The following is a 25,601-nucleotide window of genomic DNA, read 5'->3' as shown; positions in this document are numbered from 1 at the left end:
TGACTGACCAAGTGATAACACCTGCAAGCACACTGTTTACAGCTACTGAGATGCCAGTCGTTATGCAAACATTGATACAGGGTGATGGGAGTCTCTGTCTTGTTCTGGGTCACCGATACTGCTGACAGATTGTTTTCACAGATCTACTATGAAAAAGGACAATGTTGGAATGCTGGCTCCAAAAAACATTGTCAACACAGCTCAAGTTACAAGATACTAACTGTGAATGACACTAGTGCATATGCTTGTGTTAAATCTGGACCATACTAGCACCAAACTTAGATCACAATTGTTTAATCTATGATCAATATCTAGCATGAAAATATGTGTAAGTACAAAAGGATCTTCTGTACAGAAAACTGAGGGCTCCTTGAACCAGAAAGAGAGAGGGAGATAGAGATAGAGTGAAAGAAAGTGAGAATAGAAAAAGACAGAGAGAGAGAGAGAGAGAGAGAGAGAAAGAAGGCGATTGTTGGATGGTGGAGGATGGATAGTGGAAGGTCATCTTACAATGTTTGGGAATGCCTCCCTAGCACAAGTTACCAGTTCTAGTACATAAGGGGTGAAACCAGGGCTTGGGAAAGAACAATACAGTCACTATCAAGTAGGAACATGACTTGCTAATATCGGTAAATACTGCAGATGCTGGAAATCTGAAACAAACACAGAGCATGCTGGAGAAACTCAGCAGGTCTGGTAGCATCTGTGGAGCATCAAGTCCAGTATGACTCAAGCTCAGTGTACAACTTTGCTGGCTGATGCATGACATTGACATGATTTAACTCGGTTGCAATGTTCACTTACACCAATCTCAAATGGTCCTGTGAAATAATCCAGATTAGCCTGGATGAACCAGATGTTGTTTAACTTGAGGTCATCACACCTGTCCTTGGCACGTATTAAGGATTCTTCTTTGTTTTCCACTAAGATCACCTGGAATGTAGGACAACATTTAGTCAGTGAGAATCTCTTCTCAAGTATACATTTTTTAAAGCACTTAGAACAAAATTTAACTCCAAACATATTTTTAATGTAAGTTATATGAAAATACACCATCCTATTCTGGAACAGCCTGCGTATATTCCATGGAGGCAGTGTTAGAGGTCAGGGAAGACAACTGGCCAATTGTAGTAAGCAGCTTTGGAAGACATTCAGGTAACGAACGGGTTAATTTCAAACTGTTATGAAGATGTGGGTGTAAAGCTGCAGAACTACTAAGCACAACACCAAGTGTTTTCAATAAGGTAAAAATGTAACACTTGGTCGAACAACTCGATTAGCTCGTTGCCTGCAGACAAAAACAAATTTGAATTCGGCCAATCAGTTTAAATTATACCCCCGAAAAATACTAAACTTCAATCCATTTTGAATTTAGTATATTGACCATCTTAAAAGTCAATGATACAATCCAATGCTTCGGGGTTATGAGACCGGGAAGAATTGAATAGTTGAGGGGAGAACTGCCAAGCTCAGCATGTAAACAGACTGCTTGAAAAATAGCTCTCTTAAAAGGTACCTTTTCAATCAGTAACCTGTGATGCAGAAATTCCTCTGAAGAAGAAAAGACGACACAGGAAGATCCAAATAGAAGAACCAAAAGCTGCCTGGCTTTGAGATAAGAAATGTTGTTTTGTAAATCTTAACTGAGAGTTTTATCAGAGTAGTATTGTAGAAGGGAAGGCAAAAGGTAGGTTAGTGTAAGGACTTGTAGATAGTTGTTAGTTAATTATTCTCTGTTATACTTTAAGAAATAACGTTGTTAATTTTTACTTTAAATAGTTCTTGGCCACATTAATTTTTACAGATTACTGCGCAGGATAAGTTTTTCCTTTGTTGCTAGTTTTAAATTAAGCAGGAGAGTTCACCCGGGTCATAACAATTTTGGGGGCTCGGGTCCGTGATCTGAACTGATTGAGACAGATTTGAATAGATTTGGGGGTACAAATAATCGAAGAATTAAACACTTGTAGGTTAGTGTCCTAGATCTTTAAATAAAACTCTCAGTTAAGATTTACAAAACAACATTTCTTATCTCAAAACCAGGCAACTTTCGGTTCTTCTATTTGGATCTTCCTGCGTCTTCTTTTCTTCTTCTTAGGAATTTCTGCGTCACAGGTTGCTGATCGAAAAGGTACCTTTAACAGAGCTATTTTTCAAGCACTCTGTTTACATGCTGGGTTTGCAGTTCTCCCCTCAACTATTCAATTTTTCCCAGTCTTATACCTCCAAAGCATTGGATTGTGTCATTGGCTTTTAAGATAGTCAATATACTAAATTCAAACTGGATTGGCGTTTGGTATTCTTCGGGGTATAATTTAAACTGATTGGCCGAATTCAAATTTGTTTTTGTCTGCAGGCAATAAGTTAATCGAGTTGTTCGACCAAGCATTACATTGTTACCTTATTGAGAACACTTGGTGTTGTGTCCGTAGTTCTGCTGCTTTTAACTCTCAAAGTACACTCACATCTTCATAACAGAATCTTAACTGTGTGTGATTGTTCAGATTCATACAAAGTTGGTGCTGGAGCCTGGAAACATTCTGACAGATAGCTGGAAAAGATTTTGTCTGTATGGGAAACAAATCACCTGATGTGGTATAGTCATTGAGTATTACCATCTGATGGCGCAAAAAAAAAATTTAATGTGTAACTGCCATACTGCGAACTAAGCAAAACAGTTCCAAAATAACTTTTATTCAATTTTGCTGCTAAAGACAGTATCAAAACAAATAGTTTTTTTATTGCTTTTTTTTCTTTGAACTGCTAGCTTTTGGGGGACATTCTCAATCTTTTGTATACCATCTAACAGCATTTCTGAGTTTGATAGTCTAGCGAGTAAACGGGCAACAGTGAACTTTGATATATTCTGAGGCTGGATTATGAGGAAAGCTGAAGAGAGATCATTCAGTAAAAACGCTCTTGCTGGATAGAATGCAAAAGGAGAAAGGCAATTGTCAGTCAAACAACTTTTATCCAAGTCAGAATCAAAGAGACCAGCATACAACTTGGCCTGAAGCCCAAAGTATGAAACAACAGATCAGACGCCCAGCAGCATTAAAAGAAAATGTTGGCACAGCTTCACAATGGAGCTTTAGCTGTTTTCTGCAGCACACAGTGAATGTGTTTGGTCTGATTATTGCCACATGAGTTTCTTACATCTTTTCACAGAATTTTTACTGCGTGTTCCAATTTTCACATTGTAGTGGGGAGACTAGGTCTGTTTTAAAAATATCATACCTGGCATAACGGCAAAGTGTGAGCAAGAACAATCCCAACATGTCCCTGTAAACAGAGAAGGAATAACTGAGTCAATCAGTGGACCACAACATATTTTGAGATCAGACCTGCATACTTTTATGAAACTATATTCCTTTGGCTATCTGTCAGCTGAATTCTTGAAGTCTTATACTTTGTAAGGTACAGAATGAAGTTGAGTCACTTGGCATCTGCAGAGAGATAACAGTTAATATTTCAAGTCTAGTAGGACTATAGTTCAATGTGTGATAGATGCTTCCAAACACGGTGGGCACAATAGAAAAACAAATATCAGATGTGAACTGAATTGGTCTGAAAACTCCTTTCATAGAAGTGGAATTAACTATAAATTTTGAGTCAATATTACTTTTCTTCCAAAAAAAGCCAGATATCCAATTTTCCTCCACAATAATTGAGGTGCAAATAAAGTTACATACTCAGAAATCATACTTTTCACTGCCATGCACTCCAACAGCTTGACGAACGGTGAGCCACATGAATTACTGAATTATGTTGGAATACTGCAACAGGAAAAGGCCATTCAATCACTGGTTGATCTGTATATCAACTCTGCTCACCCACTCTTGCTCCACGGCACAAAAAGAATTACATCCTCTTTTTTTTTAAAAACTAGAGTTAGAGGCAAAGTTTAAGCCATTTTGAAACAATTCTGCTGCGTATAATATCACTTGCAGAAGTCAGAGTGAAGAATTATCACCATTGGCTGGTTTCAGTATTTATCTAAGTTCGTTATATTTGTAAATTTGATTTTTAGAACGTAAGTGATGAGGCAACTTCTTTGCACTAACTACTTTAATACAAACATAACTGAATTGCCTGTAATATTTGAAGCAAACAGATGTGGCTACCAATGCAACAGTGAAAGAAAGAAATTGCATTGACATAACACCTTTTGCAACCTTGGGCATCCCTATAAAAGTACTGAAGCACTTTTGAAATGTAATTTACTACTGTAATGTAAGAAACGGAAGAGCCAGTTTGTGGGGAGCCAAGCCCACAAACACCAAAGCCCTAGTGACTAGATAATATTCCATAGTAATAATGATTGAGAGATATTAAACAGTGTTTCCTCACTTTTCTTGAAAATCATGCCACAAGCTATATCCTGTTCATCTGAGAGGCCAGACAGTGCCTAGCTTTAGTCTCTCATCTGGGAGATGGTAGCACTGATATCCATTAATGCTGTCCTGGGTTGTCAATCAAGATTTTATTCCGATGAAGGGCTTTTGCCCGAAACGTCGATTTTACTGCTCCTCAGATGCTGCCTGAACTGCTGTGCTCTTCCAGCACCACTAATCCAGAATCTGGTTTCCAGCATCTGCAGTCATTGTTTTTACCTAATCAAGATTTTATACTCAAGTCCTGGAAACGGACTTGCATCCATAATCTTATCACTTGGGTAGCTGTTGGGGATAAACTGTGTACTCAACGTAATGTAACAAAAGTAACACCATGTTTTTAAAAATTACATACCCCACCACTGCAGAAATCGACAATAGTATCACCAGGATTGGCTTGTTTAGTCACAATGGAGATGATGTTGTCCAACTGTTGCTGCTTCCGTAGGGCACGCTCGGATGACAGACTTCCTGTAAGGACAATTCAATGTAGAACAAATAGCATTTTAGCCGAGAAGTCAGACAGGTTTCTACTTAACAAGTGCCTCACACTTCCAGTTCCCTCCACTGCTGCACTCTGCATCAACGGAATGATAAAGATGCGCTGCCTAGTATTTTAAATTTCCAACCTCAGCAAGTAATAATTCTAAATATGTCAAGTTTACAATGTATACTTGGAAGAAATGATCAGATATATTAGTCGGATAATTAGCCACAAAAGCTTGGATTGAATGTTCTCTTTTAAAGAAACATCAATGCATTTTCACTATGATTAACGACAGACATGCAAATTCTGAGAAATCACATTTAACAGGCATGTATTTCTACAATATCTCGTTAGCAAATATTTTGTTATAAAATATCTCGTTATAAAATAAAAAGTTCTAGAAGCTGAAGACTTAACTGATTGTTGGAGTGTAATAAAATTAGTTGCACATTCAAATGTTGCTTTGGGTCAATTCAAACACTTGGGATGGAATTTTTTTTTTCCTTTTTGAGGAAAGTGGGTGTGTTAAGCATCAATGAACTTATTACCCACGCTACCAAGATAATACCTGATGTGCACTAATAAACATGTTAAAACTTGACAGGTGAGCATGGGCACGTTTCTCAGCAAATCACAGGCTTTAACACTAGCCAGCAGCTTCTGTTGACCTTGGATGCCAATGAGAGGTCAGCAGTTTGTGTCCTAAGCACCATCAGTCAGTAAGCTTTAGGCAATCCAGCAGTGAGAAGGGAAACTACATTTTTCTTCGTGTTGGGGGGTGTTGGTAATATGGAGAAGGGGAGGAGGAGGGATCTGGAATGGGTAGGTCTCAGAGGCCATGCCTTACCCCTATTTATACCTTCGATTCTCTCAAAATTGGAACAGATGGAGACACAAGCCAACCCAGCAGGCAGGTCATCTGGTTTCCCAGACTAGCCACCTTTCCTTTCAGCCAAGGAAGCAGATAATTGGGAAAATGGTGATCTGAGACCATTAAGTGACCATTAATTGACCACTTATATTATATTACAGCAGATCAGGAAGATGGTCTATGGGTCTTCTCAGGCCAAACATAATTATGAGTTGGCAAGAGGCAAACATCTCTCCAGGTCCAACTCACCTCATTATTTCTGTTCCTCACCATCACCTTCGATTTATTCTAGTAACACAGGAACTGTGACATGGAATTCAACCTCTCAAGCTTGTTCTACTATTCTATTAGATCAATGACTGATCTGCCCCTCAAATCCATTTACCCAGTTTTTTGTCAAATAACCACCTCACCCAATAAAAATCTCTCAATCTGGACAGCCCAAATGCAAATCCATTGGATATTAACTAGAGTGGTAAAACGTTATTGCACAACTTAATCCTTTATATAGATGATAAAAGACAACCAGCAATGATTAAAGTGTTTTGAAAAGATTTTTTTGGCTGCTGTCTGGATTTTTGCGCTAAAATATAGATAAGCAGATCAAAAGCCAAAACATTTAATCTGAGAAATAACCTTTCCAACCCTACCCTCATTACCCAAAATCTCCAAACTATCAGACATTACTACAACTTTCAACATCATACAGATGACAATTTCCACAAACCAGCAACAAGGGGGGGGCACGGTGGCTCAGTGGTTAGGACTGCTGCCTCACAGCACCAGGAACCTGGTTTTGATTCTAGCCTCAGGCAACTGTCTGTGTGGAGTTTGCACATTCTCCCAGTGTCTGCGTGGGTTTCCTCCGGGTGCTCTGGTTTCCTCCCACAGTCACAAAGATGTACAGGTTAGGTGGATTGGCCATGCTAAATTGCCCAGAGTGTCCAGGGATGTGTAGGTTAAGTGCATCACTGAGGGATAAAATGTAGAGTGATAGGAGAATGGGTCTGGGTGGGTTACTCTTCAGAGGATCTGTGTGGAGTCGTTGGGCCAAATAGCCTGTTTCCACACTGTAGGGATTCTATTCTATGAATCTGACTATTGTTAGCACCTCCTCACAGTGCTAACATGTTTATAACTTTTCCTTATAATGTTATCCTTAATCGAATATTTATGTGGCAATATTTGATTGATCCGACTTTTGATTAGAGTATTTTTTGCACATGAATGACACTATGCAAGAATTTGTCTGCTGTATGTCTCATCTGAAACTCATTAGTTTTGCTTAGTAATTCAACCATCACAGTCCAAGTTCATTAATCGAGTTTAAATTTCACATCATCTTTCATCTGGAGCAAGTCAGTGATGGCGAATAAAATTCAACTTTGGAAGGAGCACAAAACAGATAGTGATGGACAGACTGATGAGATCTACTTCCCTTTTCATATAACCAAAACTCAATCTACATTTTCCAAACCTCCATTCACCACACCTGGTGAGGAAATGGGAAGTTAAGTTTTGTTGGGGTTGTAAAACAGGATGAGCCAAAATGAAAAGTTCTGCCTGTGGTAAAAATGTTTTTATCAATGCAATCAGCAGTGAAGTAAACTAGCCTTTTGATTAACAGCCAACTAATAATGTGGGCGGCACGGTGGCACAGTGGTTAGCACTGCTGCCTCACAGCATCAGAGACCCGGGTTCAATTCCCGCCTCAGTTGACTGACTGTGTGGAGTTTGCACGTTCTCCCCGTGTCTGCGTGGGTTTCCTCCAGGTGCTCCGGTTTCCTCCCACAGTCCAAAGATGTGCAGGTCAGGTGAATTGGCCATGCTAAATTGCCCGTAGTGTTAGCTAAGGGGTAAATGTAGGGGTATGGGTGGGTTGCTCTTCGGCGGGGCGGTGTGGACTTGTTGGGCCGAAGGGCCTGTTTCCACACTGTAAGTAATCTAATCTAATCTAAGTAATCTAATCAGTCAGCCATTTGACTAAGGAAATATATTGGTGTATGATGTTGCTTATTCTTGTAACAGCTTTATAGTAATTTTACAGTAATAGTAATGTTATAGTAAAATTTTCAACAACAATATGCCTTTATATATAACTATATAACATAGGAGCAGAAGTAGACCATTCAGTTTTTTGGGTCAGCTCTGCCATTCAATGAGATCATGGCTGATTTGATAATCGTCAACACCACTTTCTTGTTTTTCCCATAACACTTAATGATTAAAAACCTGAAACAAAAATAAAGGAATTGTTGAAAAAGCTCAGCAGGTTGGCAGCATCCAGGAAGAGAAATCAGAAGTAACTTTTCGAGTTAAGTGAACCTTCCTCAAGGTGACCCTGGGTTCTCTGGAGGGCCACTCGACCTGACCCAAATCGTTAACTCTGATTTCACAGATGATGCCAGACCTGCTGAGCTTTTCCAGCAATTTCTATTTATGGCTCTGATTTACAGAATCCGCAGTACTTTTAGTTCTGATTAAAAATCTGTCCAACTCAACGTTATATATACTTAAAACTCATCCTTACTGACCCAAGAACGCCACAGGTTCACTACGTTCGAAAAGAAGAACTTCTCTCTTTTCTCTATCTTAAATAATGACCCATTACTCTGAGATTATGCCCACTGGTTCTCATACAGTGCCTTTAATGTAGTATGAAGACGAAGGAACATAACAGGATTAAATGGTTGAATAAATTAATGCTTCTGAAGGAGTTAATGCTTATTTACATTGAGCTCTACCCAACCTGAAACCGTCACACAGTCTATGGATAGAGAGAGCTGAACTGGGCACAAGTACTCAAAGGGAGCAGAGACATTCTGAACAGTTCCTGAGTATCCTCAGCAATTACATCCAGCAAGTTGATGTAAAATGTACCTCTTGCAACCATGCAAAAAATTACCTTCTGATGTAAGACAAATGCCTCCTCTGTTTAGATTCACCATGGTTTATCTGCTACCATTGATAATTAGACAGGCCTTGGTCCCAACCTATTGAAAGGAGGTTTCAAGGCAGAGAACTATCCAAATCAGAATTTTATATTCTAGTAGTAGTGGTATCTGAAAACACAACATCAACCAAAATTGCACTACAATAGAATATTGGGACAACTTGGTTAAAGAGGTGAAGTCATAAGGAATATCATAAACAAGGGAGGTAGAGAGATAGAAAGTATTCTTGAATATTATCTGCTCACACTTAAGCCAAATACTACTTTTGCATATCTACAAACATTTACTCAAAAATATATCCTATCCTTTACATGTACAAGCTAACAAGCTGTAAACAAACAGCTAACGGATGAGGTGTAATGTTACAAAGCACACTCCTATGTATACACATGCATTACTAAACAAATAGGTTCGCACAAGCGTCCAAGTGCTTCAGTTACAGTCAAAGGAACAATTGTGGGCATCAATGTCTTATTTGAAAACTTTGTCCTTGAGGTACAGGCCAATGGAGTACTAATACATTGTGCATAACATCATGCCATTGATAAGTCAATGCTCAAATACAAGTCAATGCACAAACCTCACATTGGCTACAGGGATATTGGACTTTGAAAGAATTCTCAACAAACCAGAGCTTCCAGACTCCAGTCACACCTAAAAACCAAGTGTTTGGAAGATAATAAAGACTGAACTTATTCCAACGACCAAACATTTTAATTCAAAGTAATAAAAATAGGGACAAGTTACAGATGATTTTTCAGGGATTTCTTGTCTTTTATCATCAATATAAACCTCCACTTCCCTATAATTATGTCAAATCTAGTTTTAAAAATTTATGGATGTGTGATACTCTGAACCACAGATTTATATAGTGCTACATTACTTTGTACTACAGAGATTTACAGATTATTACTGTACTTACATAGTACTTACAGCACCTAATTTTAACACACTAAAAATCTTACAGAAAATTAACATGGGTCCTCTCATACTTATTCCACTTGTGGACAAAACCAATATAAGATTGTCGACAAAATAAAATCAACCAAGGAATTCAGAAGAAATCTTTTACTCCAAACACTGATGAGAATTTGGAGTGCGCTACCAAAGGGAATAATTAAGGCAAATAGTATTTAGATAAACAGGAGGGAGGAGGTGGTACTCAGCTATAGAAACATAATGATGGATAGAAGGAGGCTTTAATGGATTGGCTGTGCCAAATGACCTGTTTCTATGTTGCATCTTTGATGTGATTCTACTTAAGATATCTGGAGACTCAGAAAGGAAGCATCTCCTGGAAGCAAGTCCACTGGCTAATGGTGAAAAAAAAATTATGAACTGTGTAACACATTCCACATGTTTCAGAAAGCAAATAAGTGCATTAGTTTTAAGAACCACAGAAAAAGTGCATTATTGAGCAGGAGGATTTCATTCAAGTTTTCTGGGGCCAGATATACCATGGAGTTTGCATGATTCAATATGGTTGTTATCTACAAAAGCAGTGCAGTGGATGTAACAAAGTCAACCAAGTGGACCTCATAGAATATGAGTTCCCTGATTGGGGGATATTAATCTGTTTCAATTAGGGAGCCCTGGCTGATAGATAGTAACAGGAGTGTCAGCCATCCTGTTGCTCAGAGCTGGCTCTGACGGAACTGGATCAGTGTCAAGGAATTTCCATGTATAAATAAAGGGTTGAAAATGTGTTGCTGGAAAAGCGCAGCAGGTCAGGCAGCATCCAAGGAACAGGAGAATCTACGTTTCGGGCATAAGCCCTTCTTCAGGAATTCCTGAAGAAGGGCTTATGCCCGAAACATCGATTCTCCTGTTCCTTGGATGCTGCCTGACCTGCTGTGCTTTTCCAGCAACACGTTTTCAGCTCTGATCTCCAGCATCCGCAGTCCTCACTTTCTCCTATAAATAAAGGGTGACTTGGTGACAAAATACTGGCCTCTATGGAGTTTTTTTAGATTAGATTATTTACAGTGTGGAAACAGGCCATTTGGCCCAACAAGTCCACACCGACCCGCAAAAGCGCATCCCACCTATCGCCCTACATTTACCCCTTCACCTAACACTACGTGCAATTTAGCATGGCCCATTCACCTGACCTGCACATCTTTGGACTGTGGGAGGAAACCGGAGCACCCGGAGAATGTGCAAACTCCACACAATCAGTCGCCTGAGGCGGGAATTGAACCCCGGTCTCTGGCGCTGTGAGGCAGCAGTGCTAACCACTGTGCCACCGTGCCGCCAGTGGTGATGAGATAAAAGCACACTACTGAAGAAATTCTCTTGCAACTGTCATCTTTGAGTTGGTGTTGACATCATGTTGTTATTTGGGAAGCTTGACCCGTTTGATCCTGCCATTGAAGAATAGGCCCAGTATTTGGAAACAATGTGTTATTTTTCCAGGCAAATTATATTGGGAAAGATTAAAAGCAATAATTTTCCTGATAGTTTATGGATTTGCAACTTTTTCTGTTATTAGAAGCCTAACTTTCCCTCAGGCATCAGATACTAAAACCTTTCAAGGGTTGGTTGAGTTAAAGAACATTGCGACCCCAAGTTTCCACTAATTCTATCAGTTTTACTCCCCTGTTCAAGGACCAGGGGAATCTATCTGGATTTTTGACTGGTTTAAGATGACTGGCAGATGTGACTCTAGTTTAACTCTTAATGAGAGACCGTTTGATCTGTCGGATTAATAACGTAACCATACAAAACCATTTACTAGCTGAAGCCCAACTGGGTTTCAAACAGGCAGTACAACTAGCTTTACTATTGGAAAACACGGCAAGTGGAGCAAATGAGTTGCAGGGTATGTCAATAGAAGTGGACACCCTCGCTATTCCGACTACGTTTGGGAAACACCACATAAGTGATGCCAATTGCATAGACTCATTCAGGACACATTCTGAACACAGCAAAATTCCAAAACAAAGCCAAGCTACGGGCAAACAGTTAAAGTTTTCTTCAGGATCCAGGTCAGCAAGCCATTGTAGTTACTGCTGGTAAGTGACCTCAAGACAATAAAAAAGTACAATTAGACATGAGGAGATCCCATAGGCCGGTATCCAGGATACTGCACATCCTGGAAAGCCCACCTATATCTGGCTTGGAACAGTTAAGTTGTTCAGCAATATCAAAATCAAAGCTAATCAAGAGAAACATCTGGTAAAATAGCCATCCAGTTCTACTGGAGGTCGATACTGGCACGGCCGTTTCAGTGATCACAGAACCAGTCTTTACCAAAACACGCTCTGGATTCCAATCCTTAAGTTTAGAAAAGACCACGGTTACACTGAGAACCTATACTGGAGAACCTTTACAGATGAAAGGTACAACTTTGGTTCTGGTCTCTTATGAAAAGCAATTGGTTCAGTTACCACTGATTGTAATAAAAGGTTTGGGCCCAAGCTCAACAGGGCGCAATTGGTTAAGAACGATTCACTTAGATTGGCTCATAATGTTTCGATTAGAAAATGGCTGCCTGAGTGAAAATTCCTGAAGAAGGGCCTGTGCCCGAAACGTCGAATCTCCTGTTCCCTGGATGCTGCCTGACCTGCTGTGCTGTTCCAGCAATAAAGTTTCAACTGCCTGAGTGAAATCCTAATTAAATACCCAGAAGTGTTTCAGGTAGGCCTAAGGTCCATTAAAGGAGCTATGGCCACCTTGCATGTTGACCAGGAAGCAATTCCATGATTCAACAAGGTCTGCCCAATGCCATTTGCCTTACAGGCAAAAGTGGAGGCAAAAATCGGAAGGCTGGAAAGTGAAGGAATCATCAAACTAGTCCAGTTTGCAGATTGGCAGCACTGGTCATACCAATTGTGAAGCCTGATGGGTTCACCTTTGTAGGGGTTTTTAAACAAGTGGTAAATCACTCTTTGCAGCTAGATAAATACCCAATCTGTCACATAGAGGATTTCTACGCAAAGCTGGTGGGGAGGGAAGGTGGGGGGTGGGGGGGTGTCTATCATAAATCTGGACATGAGCCATTTGTTCTTGCAATTGTGGTTAGATGAGGATTCCCAGAAGTATGCTACAATTAATACCCATACTAATATATGAGACTGCCATTTGGGGTATCATCAGCCTCTGCAAATTTTCAATGCAGAATATTTTACAAGGTCTACTCCAGGTCACCATTTCTCTGGATGACATGCAAACAACATGGAAGACCATAAGGAGCACTTGGAGAACTTGAAAATAATCCCAGGCAGGTGTATGCCTAAGAAGGGAAAAATGTATGTTCCAGGCACCACAAGTGGCCTACTTGGGCTACTGAGCCATCAAGACTGGCTTATACCCGTTGGAAGATAAAGTAATGGTGAATAAAGGTGCCCTGGCTCCCATGTCAGTACCGAAGATTAGGTCTTTTCTTGGGCTGATGAATTGTTACAGAAAGTTCATACATAACCTGGCCTCCATCCTGGCACCTTAGCATCAACTCCTAAAAAAGGGTCAGGTTTGAAAATGGTTGCATAGCCAAGCCATAGTTTTGAGGGAAGTGAAGAAACAACTATCATCCTCTAAGGTGTTGGCACACTACAATTACAAACGAGATCTGGTATTGACATGTGATGCCTCCGCATACAGCACTGGGATAGTATTAGCTCACAGGTAGCCCAATGGAGAGGAATGTCCAATAGAGTATGATTAGATTAGATTAGATTACTTTACAGTGTGGAAACAGGCCCTTCGGCCCAACAAGTCCACACCGACCCGCCAAAGCGTAACCCACCCATACCCCTACATTTACCCCTTACCTAACACTGCGGGCTATTTAGCATAGCCAATTCACCTAACCTGCACATCTTTGGACTGTGGGAGGAAACCGGAGCACCCGGAGGAAACCCACGCAGACACGGGGAGAACGTGCAAACTCCACACAGTCAGTCGCCTGAGGCGGGAATTGAACCCGGGTCTCTGGCGCTGCGAGGCAGCAGTGCTAACCACTGTGCCACCGTGCCGCCCAGTGGCGTTTGGGACTTTGGCTAATGCAGAGTGTAAATACACCCAGATAGAGAAGGGAGGTTTGGTGGTTATATTTGGAGTCAGGACATTTATGGACATAAAGTTGTAATAGTAGCAGACCACAAACCCCTGCTAGGTTTGGGGTTTGCGGAAGACGAGGCAGTACCGTCCGAAGTTTCAAGCCGAATTCAGTGGTAGGGTCTAATTCTAAGTTCGTTCAATTAGAAGTTGGAACACCGTCTGGGAGACTAAGTAGCAAATGCGGATGCACTGAACCGGCTCCAGCTGGCAGATACACCACCGGTGGTACCACCACTGGAGGAGCCCGTAATGGGTTTACATTTTCTGGACACACTTCCAGAAGACACACTACCAAACAATATCAGATTTTGATATTGAAGGATCCGGTACTGGCAAAACTGAAATAGTCAGTGGTGATAGGGAATCCATAGGGCTGTCACAACCAGAATTGAAACCTTTTTGGACCCAGAGAAAACAGATCACAGTGGAGGATGGCATATTATTAAGGGGAGAAAGTGACTGTCCCGAGCAAAGGTCGCCAAAAGATACCGGCTGAACCCCACCAGGGTCATCCAGGAGAGATGACAAGTAGCCAGGATTGGATGCCAATATAGTCGCATTGGTGGGGCAGTGCTGAGTGCCAACAAGGACAAAAATGACTGCCAACAGATCCCCCATATTCATGGAAATGGCTGGGTTATCCCTAGAGTCAATTATACATCAAATATGCAGGTCTTTTCATGGGCTCAACGTTTTTGGTCATGGTGGACGTCCACTCAAAGTGGCTGGATTGGCATAGAGATCAGACATCAAATAGGTGGGGAGGAACAATAGAAAAACTGTGCGCATCTTTTGCGACACACAGATTCTCACAGAGAATGAGCGATCATTTACCAGCAGGGAATTTGAGTCTTTCCTAAAGACAAATGGTATTCGACATATAAGGACAACTTCATACTAGACATCATCCATTGGTCTGGCAGAAAGATCAATCCAAACTTTGAAGACCGGCTTAAAGAAATAGCCTACAGCTGCACTGGATGCCAAACTGTCCCGGTTGCTATTTGAATATAGGACCACCTGTCAGAAACTACAGAGATCCGACCAGCACAGTTGCTAATGGGGAGATGACTCCACACCAGATTAAATCTGATCTTTCCGGACATGGAGGAGGAGGGTGAAATGGCATCAGGAACTCCAATGCTGGACGCAAGACTCCGCTAAGTGAGAGAGACAGTCAACTTAAGGGGACAAAGTTTGGTGTAGGAACTATAGGAATGGCCCTGCATAGGCAGCAGAAGTGGGATATAGCTGAGACTTCCAAATTGGAAATGCCTCAAATTTAAAAACTGTATCCCGGTTTTCAAATCCCTCCATGGCATCACTTCTTCACATCTCTGCCTCCAACCACAGAACCCTTGAAATGTTTCAACTTCTTTTTCTGGTGTCTTTTGCAGTCCCCATTTATATCAGTCAAATATTGGGGGTCATAGCTTTAGCTGCCTGGGCAATCTGCTCGAAATTCCCTTACTGAATGTCTGTACGTCCCTACCCCATTCAGATATTTCTTTGAACCTACCTCTTTGAACAAACATTTGGTTATCTGCCATAATAGCTGCTCGTGTGACTTGGTCTGAAATTCTGACTTAGAAAGTTTCTAGAAGTGCACTGGGACATCTGCATTCTGAGAGTGCATAACCATGAAGGTAGGGCAGTGTAACAATGCTGAATTCATACTTTTTTAAACTGGAGCTGATTGTATATCACTGCAGCACTAGTGAAACAGCATGTGTATTATATCATGGTGTTTTCTAAAGGTGGCTCACTGTGTACCAAGGAGACATGTTTTGACAGGTAGCAGGTGTGGAAATTCCTTTTCACCTTTAGCCCTTTTTCTACCTGAATAAACAGGCACTGCATTCATTTGACAAAATAAATGCTGTTTAAGCATTTCAAATGCCAAACCTGCTTATCGGTCAAGTTTAGATTTAGACAATGAATAGAACATTGCTCCACGCTGCAGGAGGAAAGACCAGGCAGGTTATGGGTCACTGACAAAACTTCAGCTCTCATCAACTTACTAACAACAGCTTCCTTGAGTTTGGTCAGCATGACACTGTCATTTCATTCTCCAAACTCTAATCTTCTCTGATGCAAATAGCAACGAAGTAAGATTCTGACAATCTTGTGCATTAAGCCTGCATCTGTGATAGATCAAATGGACACCGTAAGCTGCACTTCCTCTTTAGAAATCTCAACGTTTGTTTGCTATGCTTACATTTCAGCCGTGATGCAAGTGTGAAGCAGTTCTGCCCTCCATGTGTGCTGCAATTATAGTATAGATGAAGCCCAAATCTGCAGTCTGAGCCTGAACTTACATGAGATTCATGAAACACGGAATTGACAGACTTCCAGTTTGGTGTCAGTGTGGAGCCAAAATGAATTCACACCAACATCATGGCAGAGGAGTGCTGGAGTCAGGGTTCAGTCTGAGTGTGAAATGGAACAGACTAAAAATGTCTGGTGGAGGCAACTTCATTCAGCACTGGTGACAGAATCCCTTTGTCATTATGATTTTGTGCTCTCATCTGTTTATTTTTCAACAACCACTATCTCTGTCTCTATAGTTCCTTAACAATACTGCTCAAAAATGTTATCTTTACTCTGATAATAAATAACCATTCTACATTTTGTTGCCTTCTGTTTAATTTGCTTTGCATCTACCTCCATTTCTCTCTCCATCTCTCTCGTTCTCAACGAAGAGTCTTTTAGAGATCTGGACAGTCTTACTCCTGCTGTTGTTGTTTACATTATCAGGCCCTTCACTTTTCTGCTGTCTTTCATTTGTCCTGCCTATGTTTTTTCCTTAGGAGCAGATGCCCATAAAGGAATTGCAGATTTAGAAACAATTAAAATAAGAGAACAGATTGATTGTTGCTAGAATTCCCATAGGGGCAACAGTGAATCAAAATAAAAGCAAATTACTGCAGATGCTGATATCTGTACTGAAAACTAAAAAATGCTGGAGATCACAGTGGGTCAGGCAGCATCCATGGAGAGAAAGCAAACTAACATTTCATCTGTACAGTCATCTAATGAAGAGTCATTTAGACTTGAAATGTTAGTTTGCTTTCTCTCCATGGATGCTGCCTGACCCACTGTGATCTCCAGCATTTTTTTGTTTTAATGACTGTACAGTCATCTAAACTTGAAACGTTAGCTTGCTTTCTCTCCAGGGATGCTGCCTGACCCGCTTTGATCTCAGCATTTTTGTTTGTTTTCATTGAATCAAAGTAACGAAATTCACCATATAACCCTCACATGAAATAAATACCAACAGGAGTCCAGTTTTTGAAGCATTTACTTTCACATAATTCAGTAGACTGCAGAAACTATAAAACACACCTGGAATAACAAAGATTATCTCACAAGATTACAATCATTTGTATGAATCCACACACAAACATGGCGTCAGTATTTCCAACTTAGCCTCCAGAACATAGAATTCTCTCACTTTTCACAATCAAAGGATTTTGTCCTCAAGTCATTTACAAAGTCCATCCAAATCTCCTGGAGATAGTTGTTGGTCAACCTGCACACTCTTGAAAAGCTTCTTTAGCTAGGTTTATGATAGTTTTGGTTGCACAGATTCCCAGAGATTTCCTTATCAGGGAACTTTAACAAACTTCATTTAATAGTCTGGTTGTCTCTGACAAAACTGATGCACTGTCGTTTAATAGCACCATTCAGAACAGCACCATGTCTTCAGCTTTCTTTTCATATTAGCTATATTACAAATTCAGCTCCTTGTAAATGGGGACATTCTCTCTCTCTCTTCTTCCCTTGTTGTTCTTTACTGCTGTAACTTCTTTGTCAGCTTTTGAATGTACAGGCTTTCTCTATGTCTGCTGTCATGGCTGTTTTGTATCTTAACATCCTTCCTGTTAGTACTACTGTCATATCAAAGGTCACCATATGACATGGAACAATTTTCTTACTTTTAAGAAAGGTACAATTAATCCTTTTACAATTGATGTAAATTCTTAAAAGTCATTTTCAAGTGTTCTTTTTGATTCCATGATAATTTTAAAGAAATTATCAATTTCCTTTATTGTACTGGTTTCAGACAAAGATCCTCGAAATATACAGTTGAACTTTCTATTCAGGCAGTATTTTATTGTTCACTTCCTGAGTGCTTCCTTCCATTTCTTAGCTGTCATGCATGCTTTCACGGTCTACAGCGATCAATTTGATTTCTCTCCTGGTACCTTCTAGCCCCATGGTCGCAAGCTCTTCTCTCCTCGGAAACTTTCAGTCGCTCTCAAATCGATACGACACTGCCCATTGAACTAATCAACAAACTATTGAAATTAGGGCAATGCAGGAAATCTCCAGTCTAGTCATAGAGCTCACACATGCTAGCCATTGCCGTGCTGACCCCAGCTTCACTCTCTTCACATTGTCACATGGAGCCACCCAGATTCATTGAGTTCAATTCCTTCCATTCAGGAATGGCATGGAGAGGGCTGCTGGTACATACGCCACACACAAGTCACAAACATGTTTGAAGGAAAAGTGGAGCACTTGCATTCACCAAATAAATTCACACAGTTCAGTTATTCATTGTTCTAAAAGATTCTTCCATGTGAATGTATAATTGATAATTAAGATGCTATCTATTCACCTACAGTCATATACGACGGACAGTATAAACAAACTTGTCTGAAGTTTGGCAAGGTCTAGAATTATAAAAAGTACATTGTGATAAACAGGACAACGTTGCTTTCAGCAGAAAACTTTTAAAGAATCAATGGTATTGAATTCATCATCATGATAACATCAGTTGATTGACCGCCATTATGACTGGTAACAAATGGCTACTTTTGTGAAGAGTCTAGTGTTTCACATTGAATCTGATCTACTAAGAATTTCATATTTGGATCACACAGGGATTTGGACTTTTTCACAGAGATTGCACAGGAATTTGAACTTTAGTATGTAGGAGTCCAGACCCCATGTTATCTGCATGTTAGAATTGCCAACCCGCCTGAGTTGACCTGATGTCTTCAGGAAAGTGATGCAAGGATGTCAGTTGAAGAAAAATACAAGCATTTAAAAAAAGTTGCATTCTTCTTTCAACAGTTCCTTGAATGTTGAATTGCCTAGTGAAACTGTGCACTTGTCAGGGGAAACTAGGATTTTTGCTGAGCAGCATGCATGTGAATCATATCTAGATGCTTGTCAGTTCTTTCCGCAAAGCTAACACAGCAAAAATAACACCATTTCATCACGGCTGTTGAGAAAAATCGTCAAAAAAGATATTTGCAACCTTATAACCTCGATACTAAATCATACAGTGCACCTTATCCAATCAATGTCAAGCTCTGCAGCACCTTCTCTTTTTGCCAAGACAAGAGAAAGTCTGTACATTCAAAACCTGACACGTCTCTTCCCATGATATGTGAAAAGAGCAATGATGGATCAGAGTATTTGAAATAAAATATACCACTGAGTAATCCATTGGTTCTGCATTTACTTCTATTCACAGTGATATAAAACATGTTGACAAGATGATGTCACTTTGGAAATGTACAAAATAAAGAGGTTTGCTGTACACAGTCCCACTGGAGACTGTTCAATTACACACTGCATGACGTTAAATAACAACTTTAAGATGCCAACAACTACCAGGCTTTATATCATCGAGGGAATTATTTTAATATCTTTTGTTTTTGCATTGATTAAACATGTTATGTCAATTGGCTGGCTCATGTCCTGGAAAATTATAGCCCATAGTGCCTCCGCAGCCACACTATCAATTTGTCCTCCAAATGCATATCCAACGGGGGTAGTTGTTGATAAATTTTGTTTTTTTTTTACCATTCCATAAAGTACTTAAAGCAACATTGCCTGCATAGTGTAAAGTACAAAAATAACTCAGTAACTAAACTGGAGGATAACTTATAGAGATCTTTGAAATTATGAATGGGTTCGATAGGGTAGAGATCAAAAAATAGTTTCTACTTGTAGGTGAGTACCAAACAAGGAGACATAATAGAGCCTATTTGGATACAGGGAATTCCCACAAGCCACTGAGCGATATATATTGCAGTTCTTGTGGCTCATAGTAGCCCTCTGCATCTCTGACCGTGCACAGTCTGTCAGCACTCTACTGGATATTTGTGATTAAGTGTTTGGAGTGGGACTTGAATGCAAACCTCCGACAATGATGAGATTGTGCTACCAAGTCAGCCACAGCTAACAATTATTCCCACTGTTGATGGCTGACAGATAATGTATTTTATATTATCAGTGTATGATAATATGTCATGATGTGACTACAGTAACACAGTTGCAAGCTCATGTAAAAATGGTATTAAGTCTCCATGAAATATAGAGGAATTACAAGATGAATAGATCATATGGGCCATTAAACCTGTTCTACCATACAATTGGCATAAAGATCTCATGAAATATTTAATCAGTAGCAATCAAAGCCTTCATCCCAAAAATGAAAATAACCATTGATAAAATTAGTTAACCAATATACGATAAAGTTTATTGTTTGTTTAGTCAGTGATTTCATCAAGGAACTTAATAAACTAAACTACCTCTGCTGGAAAATATTTTATTGCAACCAGCTGTCATCTAACTGTCTCTTTTGTGTGTTGTGTTTGGGAATAAATTTACAATTAACAGTCATGGCATTTTAACTTTGAGCCCTCCCTATAAGAAAATCTGTTAAAAGTTGTTGTATTTTGTGCTATGTTGTCCTTGAGTTATGCAATCAGCACACTTACAGAACTTTGTGAGCCATGCTGACAACTTGTAAGTCTCATTCACTCATCACTCTAGTACCACAAATCTTGAGTTACCTGCACCCCTCTAATGATATCTCCCGATTTTTGATGATTTTAATCACTCCAATTACAGCTGCCAAAACCCAATGGCTTGGAATTCCCTCCTTAAAATTCATGGCCTTTTAATCTGTCTATCCTCCTACTATGCAACACATTATCGATGAGGATGAGCACCTTGCCAAGATCTTTCCCTACACCTCCACTTCTCACCTTTAAGCAGCTGCCAAACCTTAAACAGACCATTGTTCACAGCAACCTGCCCAGCCTTCACGACTACATCAACCACAACACCTTACAAGTCTGTTGTGGCAACCACTACAAGACGTGTCAGAGTGTCGACATGGATGCTACCATTACACATAGGGACACCACCCACCACAGGCGCAGCAAGTACTCATGTGGCTCAGTTAACGTCTATCACATGCACTGCAGGCAAGGATGCTCCGAGGTGTGGTATATTTAGCGAGACCAAGCAGACACTACAACAATGAATGAATGGATATGGTGCAACAATCACGACACAGGGATGTTCCTGCCCAGGGACATTCAGCCTCGGATCTTCGGGTGACCATCCTCCAAGGCAGGCTTCGGAATATGCAACAACAGCAGAGTTGCCAAGCAGAGGCTGATAGCCATGTTCGGTACCTATGAGGATGCCCTCAACTGGGATCTTGGGCTCATGTCACATTACAGGTGACCCCACTACATTATATATTCTCACACACACACACACACACACTCTTACACACAATTACATTCACCCACACGCACACCCTCACAGGCATATACTCTGTCACACTCATGCACCCACTCTACCAAGCGCACGCGCACACACACACCCCCCACCCCCTCCGCTTCCCCCCCCGCCCACGCACAAACTCTCTCACTCTCATTTCCCTTCACACACGCCCACATACACACAGATATAATCTATGAGGTGAATTTGCATTTGCAGATATGTTCTATTTAGTTCCAAAAGCACACTATCTGTAGGCAGTCAGTCCATGTGACATTTTATAAATTTCTACTTTGGAAATAGAACCAAGTTGGGATACAGAAGGACTCTAGCCTTGCACCGTTCATGCGTTGTCTGAGCTGAGATATCACTTTTTTAAATATAAAACCTTAAGTTATCTCAGGAATGTAACTTGAAAGTAGTCCTTGGATTTACATATTAATGAATCGAAACCTGCAACTCATTCTAAGCGATTTGGACTGAACAGCAATCTAGGTTTGTTCAATACTTCATATCAGTTGTATGACACTTAGATCGTTTACTGCAAATTCTGTGTCCTATGGTCCTGCTCCACTAGCTACCTGATGAAGGAAAAGCACTCTGAAAACTTGTACTTCCAAATAGACCTGTTGGACTATAACCTGGTGTTGTGTGCCTTTTAAATTCCTCCTTCGAATGTGCCCGTGACCAAGGTTTTCGTGATGAGCCTTAATGGGGCTTAATATCAAATTTTGTTATATAATGCTCCTATGAACAGGCTTGACATGTTTTATTACATTAAAGGCACTACAGAAACACAAATCATGCTTTTGTGGAATAGCAGAGACTCAGGATTTAATTCTCAGGATTCCTGATGAAGGGCTTATGCCCAAAATGTGCTCCTCAGATGCTGCCTGACCTGCTGTGCTTTTCCTGCACCACACATCGACTCAAGATGTTAAAGGTTTTCAAATTGGTGGATTAAAACGTAGCCACATATACCAATTGCTCCCAGAATAAGATTAAGTGACATGTGCAGGTTTCATCAAATACCAAGCATGATAGATCATTGCTTATGGAATCCTACGGTGCAGAAAAAGACCACTTGGCTGATCGAGTCTGCACCGATCATCCGAAGGGCATCCCATCCAGACCCACATCAGCTCCTGCATTTACCATCCACAAATCTTTTATGGAATTTATAGCATCACGGAATCATACAGCACAGAAAAAAGGCCATTTGAACAATAGGGCCTTTTAGTGTATTCATTCACAGAATGTGGGATCACTGGTTAGGCCAGCAGCAATTTTCCATTCTAAGTTCTCCTAAACAAGGAGGTGGTAAGCTGTATCTTGAGCCAGCGTAGCCCATATGCTTTAGTTACACCGACACTGTTGTTAGGAATGGAACCTTGTCCACACTTGTTTTTCATAATGAAGGGGTTGAAAAGTTATCAAGGGTAAGTGTATGGAGTAATCATATCGGCCATGATCTTATTAAATGTTGGAGCAGCCTCAAAGACCACCCCATGGGGGGGGGGGGGGGGGGGGGGGGGTGACGGGGGGTGACACTAGTTAGAAAGCCGTACTGGTTGTAAGTGAACATACTGGTTCTTCACTTTAAAGTATAAGAGTTGGATCAGGTTTTACTTGTTTCTCCTTCTGGGCAAGTGGTCAATTCCTACTCCTAATTTGTACATTCATATGTTGCATTTTCTTTCCCCAAAGCTCAGCTATTTTCATATTTTTCCTGTTCTCAGATATATCCAATGGTTCTGAATAAAATGTTCCATTTGAATCAAATGAATCATGTTTCATTTACATTGTTGCAGGTTGCTATCACAGTGGGAGAGATGGAGACAAAATCTACTTTCATAAACAGGGGTCAATCTCAAGTGAAATGGTTTCTCTCCCAATACCTCTGTGCAGCTAGCAACAATTGTAGAGTAGAAAGGAAGATTAAAATCATTGGCGGCAGGACATTGGATCGGTGATGGTGACTGTAGTGTAAGGTATATGATTTATATATATTTTAATATCATTTATTTTAAGAGTGTGTATATGGTCTATTTCTATGAAGGGTTTAATGATTAACTTGGAAGTCTTTTTGTCATCGTAGTGATTTGTTTTAAAACAGTACTGGAGGGAAATTTCCTGGAGAGTAATGGGCTTTTTTTAAAACCTTGAGAGAGTTTATGAGTGAACAGTTATACATTAGGCTTTTAGTTTAGAAGATCAGATATTGATCTTCTTTTTCCTTTTGATTAGGGGAAACACCCATTGCTTGGAACAAAGCTTTTGGCTTTCAGTTAGGAGACTTTGCAGACATATTGACTGAAGTTGAATGTGTAAACCAGTTGCTTGTGACGAAAGGAGATTGCTTAGAACTGTTAAGAGATAGGTTATCTCAGTGTAAGCAGTTTAGTTTGAAAGTTACAGACCCCGGAAGTTTTTGGTTACAACCCTGAAGGTATTATTTGAAACAGCACAGCCTAGGTTCGGTTTTATGAAGGCTCCAGGAAGAAGCTATCAGATTCTGAAGACAGGGACTAGCAGCCTCAGTTAAATTAAGCACTAAAGAACACTAAAGATATAAAAGAGATGGGAATTCTCTCTGGTATGAGTACTGTAATGGAGTGCTTTGGAATTAATGAAGTGTATTTTATCTGGTGTTCTAAATATTTAAGTTCATCATGTGTAAACAGTTACATTTATTGTATTTTATCGTCATTTATTTTGTGCAATAAACTTCAGTATTATTTTAAAACCAAATCTGCACATTGAGTGCTTGTGTTTCAGTGAAAAACCACTTCATTAAACCATTAAAAAAACACATTATGATCTATCAGATTCCAGACTAGGATCTGACTTGTCCAATAATATGATGCTGTATCAATTAAAGCTTTGTCAGCAATACATTATGAGTAGCAGTAACTATATATCCACCGCGTGGTCCAGATCCCTATATTATTCCTCGATCTTTGAACAGCTTTTCCGAATGAAGACAGATTGGCACTTCCTCACAGGGATTAACAGATTGATGCTTTTAGAATCAAAAAGATATTCCTAAACAAATATCTTTCATTACATACCCATTATAATTCTTGAAGTGCCACCCACTAATATTGCCTTACTGTGTTTGGATATTAAAATGGACACAAAAATCTGCATCCAGCATTTTATTCCACATCTGATGAGCTTTTAATGATAAATATATCTAGTCATCACCCCCGTTTCCAATATACAGATATTTCACCTCACTCCTTCGAGGTAATGAGTTATATTGTAGGCACTGACAGCTCTACACTTATCCCATTTTGTGAGCAATCTTTATGTGCTTCATCATTGGCAGGGAGGTTGAGCAGGTATTCAGCTACAACAGACTGTTCCTACTTACGGCATTTTCCATACAGGGAGCACAGCGTAGCTCATTGGCAGCAGCAAACTCAACTGCAGGTGCTGGGTTGTAAGAGCTAACTCAGTGCAGACAAGGAACCAGACCTGGGATTTTCCAGCTTAAGTGGCTCTATACCATACTACAAAATATGACTTTTTAATCCTCCTTGTCTGCAGCTGCTGGAGAGCTGCCACATCACGTTCCAAAGACAGCGAAGCTGTTAATGATTCAAAAATCATACTGAGCTGAATGGAGTCGCTGCAGATCTGCATTTGAACCTTCCAATCGGAATGACAGACAAAGCTGGATATTGTTACTCTATCAAAAATGGTGAAAGTGAAATTGGTCTTGATCAGTAGCACAAAATTATAGTAGTAGTGGTAACTGATTAGCAGCCTATTCTTCCACAAGGAAGGTCAACAGACACACTTCCAGCCTACCAGATATGGACAACCAATCTAGCACACTTATATGACAACTGGGGGGAATATAATAGTCTGCCAGGCACTTCACAACATAGGACAGGTCCTATTGCTGAAATCACAGTGCTTGGAGGTAGTGTTCCAGTAGTATGCCAGGATCCAATGACCTCTCCTCTCTCTCACTCCAGTGGGGATATGTTATCATGCCATGGCTACAGCCATAAGCCATCTCCAAGACATGGCTTTTCTTTTTTTCTCAATGAGTTGATGGGATTATTAACAAATTTTATCAGTGTTCAATGGTGAATAATTGACAAGCTTTCTCAAGTGGAAAGGTAAACCACAATTCGAATTCCAATTCCAAACTTAATTAGAACCAATAAAATCAATCTTTATAAATTTGTTACTGCTTTCATGAGATTGAGTTGCTTATGTGTGATAATTAAGGAGTCCTTATTGTTCCCTAGTTCAGTTCCGCATAAAATGTTGCTGCTGTTCAT

General features: G+C 40.2%; 1 protein-coding gene across 2 annotated transcripts in view; it reads right to left on the bottom strand.

Moving 5' to 3' along the window:
* gstcd (glutathione S-transferase, C-terminal domain containing) overlaps positions 1-25,601 on the bottom strand; it is a 136,653-nt gene that overhangs the window by 21,585 nt on the left and 89,467 nt on the right. For both annotated transcript variants that reach the window (XM_043674346.2, XM_043674347.2), the window contains exons 6-8: positions 4,750-4,865; positions 3,238-3,282; positions 805-933 (exon numbers count right to left, since the gene is read on the bottom strand). In XM_043674346.2, coding sequence (XP_043530281.2) covers positions 805-933; positions 3,238-3,282; positions 4,750-4,865 — 290 coding nt within the window. The remainder of the gene's footprint in view (positions 1-804; positions 934-3,237; positions 3,283-4,749; positions 4,866-25,601) is intronic.

This window comes from Chiloscyllium plagiosum, unplaced genomic scaffold (assembly GCF_037043375.1).
Source record: "Chiloscyllium plagiosum isolate Xiang-an unplaced genomic scaffold, Cpla_swu_hap1 HiC_scaffold_36, whole genome shotgun sequence".
NCBI lineage: Eukaryota > Metazoa > Chordata > Chondrichthyes > Orectolobiformes > Hemiscylliidae > Chiloscyllium > Chiloscyllium plagiosum.
This window is presented reverse-complemented; position numbering and strand designations above follow the sequence as displayed.